Raw genomic sequence first — 6,013 nt, 5'->3', positions numbered from 1 at the left:
GGAGCAACCCTGTGGTAAGTAAATTGTTATTTGTATATTAATTACTTATTAATTGCATATGTGCAATTTAAATTGAGCAATTAATCGCGTAATTTGATTTTTTATTTGTATGATTTAAACAATAGAGAATTAAGAAACAGATTTTTATATGAAAGCTATAATTTTGTAAAAATTTTATTTTTAAATTATAGCTTTTATATGGAATTATTAGAGATATTAGTAGTGTTTTTTTTCAAAATTTATAAAATTATTTTATTAATCTGCTTTTTATATGCATCGAATATAAAATTCAATGCGTATAATAAATTTTTTTAAATATTGATTATTTTGAGCTCCGCTACAATTTGGATCTTCTATTTGTATATTACAGATCAACGTAGCTACCCTTACATCCTGAGAGGAGGAGGAGGCCTAGGAGAGGCATCTTGCATCGGCGGAGCAACCCTAGGATGAGTATTTATTATTTGTACATCAGTTGTTAAAAATCGCGTACGCGCATTAATTCGGTCTCTTTATTTGGATGAATTAAACAAGAGAAAATTAAAAAGAAAGATTTAAATCCTATAAAAGTTTCTATTCGAAAAAGAAGTCTTTATAATTTATAAAATTGTTTCATATTTACATAGAGCTTCTTAGTATTGTACGCATCGGATATAAAATATTCCACACGAAATATTAATTATATTTTAGACGCTGCTATAATTTGGATTTTATATTTGTATGTTACAGACAACGTAGCCTCACAAGACCAACAACTCCGCTGTTGCGCATCAGTGCTGGTGAGTGATGAACTTTATTTTCTTTTGAGGTAACGGATTCGTAGATATTGTAGATATAAATATAGATTGTAGATTATAAATAGATCCGTTGCCTCAAAATGGATGGGCTAGAATAGATTAAATTATATAACTTTTAATAGATTTTTTAAATATGCATTGAAACATATTAAAGTATGAATTAAAGCAAAAATTTGAAAAAGATGTAAAATATCTTTTCAATTAATAAATATTATTTAACTCTAGTTACCCGTTTTTTCAAAATCAAATAAATTAAAATTATACACACATACTTAATATTTGAATTATCGAATGCGCGGCTCAGCCTTGACAAGCTTTTATTGATATGAAGTAATTTATTATTAAATTAATGTATAGCGCAATGTCGAGATAAACAATTAATATTGCAAAAAAGAAGCAACAATACTTGCGAGTATCAATTTAGTATGCCTTTTTTAAAAGTGGAAAAAATCAAATTAAAATGAAAAAATCAAATTAAAATGAAAAAAAGAGATAAGCAAAACTACTAGCAATAAAACGATCGGATCTAAGGTTTTTTCATGTCGCAAATGCAAATTATCAATCGATTATTTACGACAGTAGAATTTTCGCAAGTTTCGTATCTCAAAACTCTATTTTAGTACATTCTCGAAATACGCACGACCGATCGTGCAAGCTGGAACCACTATCTTTCAGTTGTAGGCGGAATAATTGATGAACTTGTAACGTGAATTGTGTCGTAATTATACAGTCTATAGACTCCCTCATCAAATATGTATTGATAAAGTGCACTTGCGTGAGCAATTCCTTGGTGGAGCATCAAGTCGCTCGAATATGCGCCGCGCGGAAAAAACAAGATGACGAAAAAAAGAAAAAACGCGGAAAGCATATTCCCCGAGTTTCTACTGCATACTTAATGTGAGATCCGACTCCTGTAAAACTTCTCATTAATAGTTGCCGCGACCCCTACTATCTTCGTTTCGTCACGTTTCGTTCCCTCATTCTTCTTTTTCTCGTAATCGCCTACTACATTTTTTATTCATTGCAATTTTCTATGCATGTGCAAAGTTGCAGAATACATGCACATTATGTCCCAAAAGAACTTTTTTTGACGTATATGCTTTAATACAAAATAATATTATATTTAGATCTCAATCGGAGAATTTTTATATCACATTTAAAGAACATAAAAATTAATTTGCGAGAATGTGAAGCATATAAATACGCAATAAAGATGTCTTATTATATCTTCTTTCTATGAAATATAAAATTAATCATATATCAATGATATTAGTACATAAATTATTTTAATTTCTGTTGTAGCTTTTTATAAATTAATTAATGGAAAAAAATTAAAGAAAATTAAAGAAGAATTGAAGGAGAGAAAAGATATTCTAGTTTTTTTTTTTTTTAATTTAACTTTTATATTTTTACAATTTTTGTACAAATTAGATTCTGTTTGTAAATTTTAATAATTTTTATCAAATTTTTTTTCTTTTTTTGGTAATTTTTAAACGTCTTGTAATATAAAAGAATTTTTGCATTGTGTTATATAATATATATATTGATTTTTTTATAATTAATATATAGTTTATACTAATACTACTTTATTAAAGTATGTATATTTTACAAATGTCTCGAAAATATATATATATCGTTTCTATTACAATCGATATAATTTCATTAAACAATTGATATAGATACTTTTTCTGCATTATTAAATCATTTAGTTCTCACCCTAAACTGTTCATTGTGCAGAGGCACGACATATAAGCCACCGATCTCTTCAGAATCTAAAATTGACGTACGAAATTGACTTTGATATTAATGAGAAAGAAATTTTGTTAAATTATAACACATTTCACATTTCTGATTATACTTCTTATGGAAAAATTATCGACAATTATCGACAAAAAGCTTATACGTATTTTTCGTTATATTGAAATAAAATAAAATTTAAACTTTTTATAACACTAAAATAAAAAAATATGCATATATATATAGCAATGTTTTATAGTTTTATACCTCGCTGAAAAGTTCTCGGTTGAAGGAACAAAACCGGCCGGCCGTGATGTATAATGGCGACCGAGCACGACACATGATGATTATTAGCAATTTTGCTTCGCACGCTGACAAGTTGTACCAACTGCAGTCATACGCCGCGTCTGCTATTTTCGTGCTCTGGAATGTCAAATTCAAGGAATTCCAAAGGAGAAACATGAGTTATATCGCGACAAAATGAATAAGAAGCCATCGTACTAAATATAAAAACGCGATTAAAAATCTTGTATTTTATATTTTAAATCGCATATAAATCATAGAAAATTATATATAAATTTACAGAAAGCCCACGTATTAATTTTTTTGGGACAAAATAATTTTTTTGCAGTTTCTTTTTCTCTTTGTCGACAGGCGATCGATGATATTAGCATTTTGCGTATGTATCATTTCTTAAACATTATGTCATAAAAAATCTTATTGGACACACGCGCAATTTCTGATTTTTCAATTCATATCGTGTACGTCACTTATAAGTTATTAAAATAATAAGTACATTTTTTTCTTATGTAAGGTTCTTGAATAAAACTACGATTATAATGCATATTTTTATAAAATAATAGATTATATCTATCATTAAATTTAAAAAAAAAGTTGTTTATGAAAAACAATTTAAAAAAACAATTATATAACACATGTAAAACTTCTTCTACTTTTTGAATAAAATTCGACATATGTGCTTGTCCGTTTTTATTTATCATTTATAACTTGTGTGTATATTTATACTATTCTTATAGATAAAGATCAGTAAATTAGTATATTAAATAAATAGCAAAAAATGAGAAAAAATGTGTATTTCAGTTTCACTTGTTAACATCCAAGGCGTCATGCAGATTGCCTTAATACGAAAGCGTGTAGTTAATGACTACAGTATCTCTGTAATATGGTCATTATCATGACGAAGCAATTTCGCTTTCTAGAATAGTACTTGGAATAAAAAGTTTTAAAAAGAATATAAGATGCTATTAAAGAACTTTACTGTTTCATTCGATGTCTATTGAATTAAAAATATTCTTTATTGTCTGTTGAGATGACAATATTTACCAGTATAAAATAGGTTTTATCTTTCTCTGAAAATTTAATTTTGTCTTCGAGAATTTTATTTAAGATATAGACATAATTTAAAAAATATATATATTACCAAAATATATCAGGATTTATATCAACACATCGATCAAAAATTATCAATTATGTTAACGCATCATCGAAAATTATCAATGATTGTCGTGTTACCTCGATAAGTAGTCTTTCGCCGATGTAACAGTACAGGTACAACTGCAATAATATGTAAACCACGTATATCACTAAGAAGATGATTTGAAAAAGGAAGAGTTGGTTCATTTCGCCAAACATCGACTACAAAATAACGAAGAATTGTGACGACAGTCCAATTAGTTTTCTTTTTTTTCTTTTTTTCATATGGATTTTCTCTCCTTTCTTTGTATGGCTCACCATAAACGCTTGCAAACACTGGAAACAAAGTTGCAACGAGCATCCTAACATTTGTATTAGAAGCATCGTGTTGAAACAGTCCTCGATTGTTTCTGCAAATCTTATGAAAAATGCCATTGTGTGAACATAAGAATCCTTAATAAAATTCTATCTTTAAATTATATTTGTTTCTTACAAACAAATTGTATCCTCAATTTTGAGTTTTTTTAATAATGTGAGAAGAAGTTTATAAAAATTCATTTTAAACTCTATTTTGCATAAATATCCAAAATCTTGAAGTAACTCAACGCTTAGTCACAAGCAAATCTGACGGAATATTACAAATCGAATACCATATCAAAAAAATTCGACAGATATTTTTTAAATATTGTAGTTTTTTGGCGCGTTTAAAGTTATAGTTTTCTTAGATAAAAAATCTTTTACCTGCATATATATATATATATCTTGTAAGTAAATTTGCTGAGCGCTATGATTTATGCTTCTCATGGATAAGCCAGAGGGTGATCAATCGAAGTAGATTTGTTAGGAAAATTGTCAAGAAACTCGGGAGTCGTGACAATATCGAATAATCTTTCATTATGCTTTCTTGCATCGCGCTTTACTCGATTGATTTCTCACCTGTTAAGATATTCGTGCTTTCTCACGATCTTTCTCATCTTAGCCTGGAACTCCACTCTCGTGCAGGCACGCAGATTCGTTAATTTCCGATGTAAATTCGCGAGTTGACCGCACGTATGAAGCACCAGAGTGGCGATGAAAGTGTCTACTGCCGTGTAAGTAGTTGCCGCAAACATACCAGCGATTAATTGTCCGAGGAAGGTCAATTCGTAACAAGGACTGCTGCTCGCGTTGTAAGGAAAATACGCGCGGAAGAATAACTGACGACCGGTATGTCGAATGACGATGAATCGAAACGCTACATAGGCAATCACCACTATTTGAACCATTATCGTGCTGCTTATCGATAGATTTCGGGTGATCTTCGCTATATCTAACATCATCCTGCGATCTCGTTTATCCACAGTTACACTCCAGTCCCTCTTCATGTATGACATAAGTATCCTCATGGCTTTTTTAGGGTGTAGAAAAATTTTTAAATATTAATCTTACGTCTTATAAAAAGAAAGTTTAAAAAATTTTATTTTTATATTCTTTGTCTATTTTAACGATTTTAGATTTTCTAAATATATGTGTGTTTGATAATATATTTTTTATTATAAAATTGAAAATATTTATTATGCGCTTTTATAAGTTGAAAACACTGATTAGTTTACATCTTCTTATCAGAATTTGTTCAGATATTTGACTTATTGTTTCTAAACTCTCTCTATAAACACACAGTTGGAAAATTTGTTTTTTTGTTAAAAAATATGTCTGTTAAAATTTTTGTGTTAAATATTTAACGAATTTATGTGTTAATCTAATATATTACTCTTGTATTAATTGAACTCAAATGTTAAATTATTAAAACATCTGAAAAAGTGTATAAATAACACAATGTGCACATATTTTTATTTTTACACAATAGATATGTTCCGTATTATTAGCGATAGAATTTATCTATTAAAGTTTAGAAAAAAAAAATTTGATTTTATCCTACAATAGGAATGACAATGACCACAAATCGTTAATAACATTTTTCCAAGTTAATTTTATCATCAAAAATATGTTGATTTTACACAAAATTTATTTCAAATTACTAAGAAGATTGCATCCATTTTTTTTTT

The 6,013-nt window shown here is 28.3% G+C and overlaps 1 protein-coding gene across 1 annotated transcript in view; it reads right to left on the bottom strand.

Annotated features, from left to right (window-relative positions):
• Window positions 1–2,389: 2,389 nt before the first annotated feature.
• The window catches only part of LOC115233024 (odorant receptor 13a-like), a gene marked incomplete at its 5' end in the record, with an annotated part of 9,962 nt that continues 6,338 nt past the window's right edge, over window positions 2,390–6,013 (bottom strand). The window contains 3 exons of the mRNA XM_029803235.1: window positions 2,390–2,569; window positions 2,802–2,957; window positions 4,068–4,190. Of these exons, the coding sequence (XP_029659095.1) occupies window positions 2,510–2,569; window positions 2,802–2,957; window positions 4,068–4,190 (339 nt within the window). The remainder of the gene's footprint in view (window positions 2,570–2,801; window positions 2,958–4,067; window positions 4,191–6,013) is intronic.

The sequence above is a fragment of the Formica exsecta genome, unplaced genomic scaffold (assembly GCF_003651465.1).
Source record: "Formica exsecta isolate Colony F162 unplaced genomic scaffold, ASM365146v1 scaffold1553, whole genome shotgun sequence".
In the NCBI taxonomy this organism is placed as follows: Eukaryota; Metazoa; Arthropoda; class Insecta; order Hymenoptera; family Formicidae; genus Formica; species Formica exsecta.
This window is presented reverse-complemented; position numbering and strand designations above follow the sequence as displayed.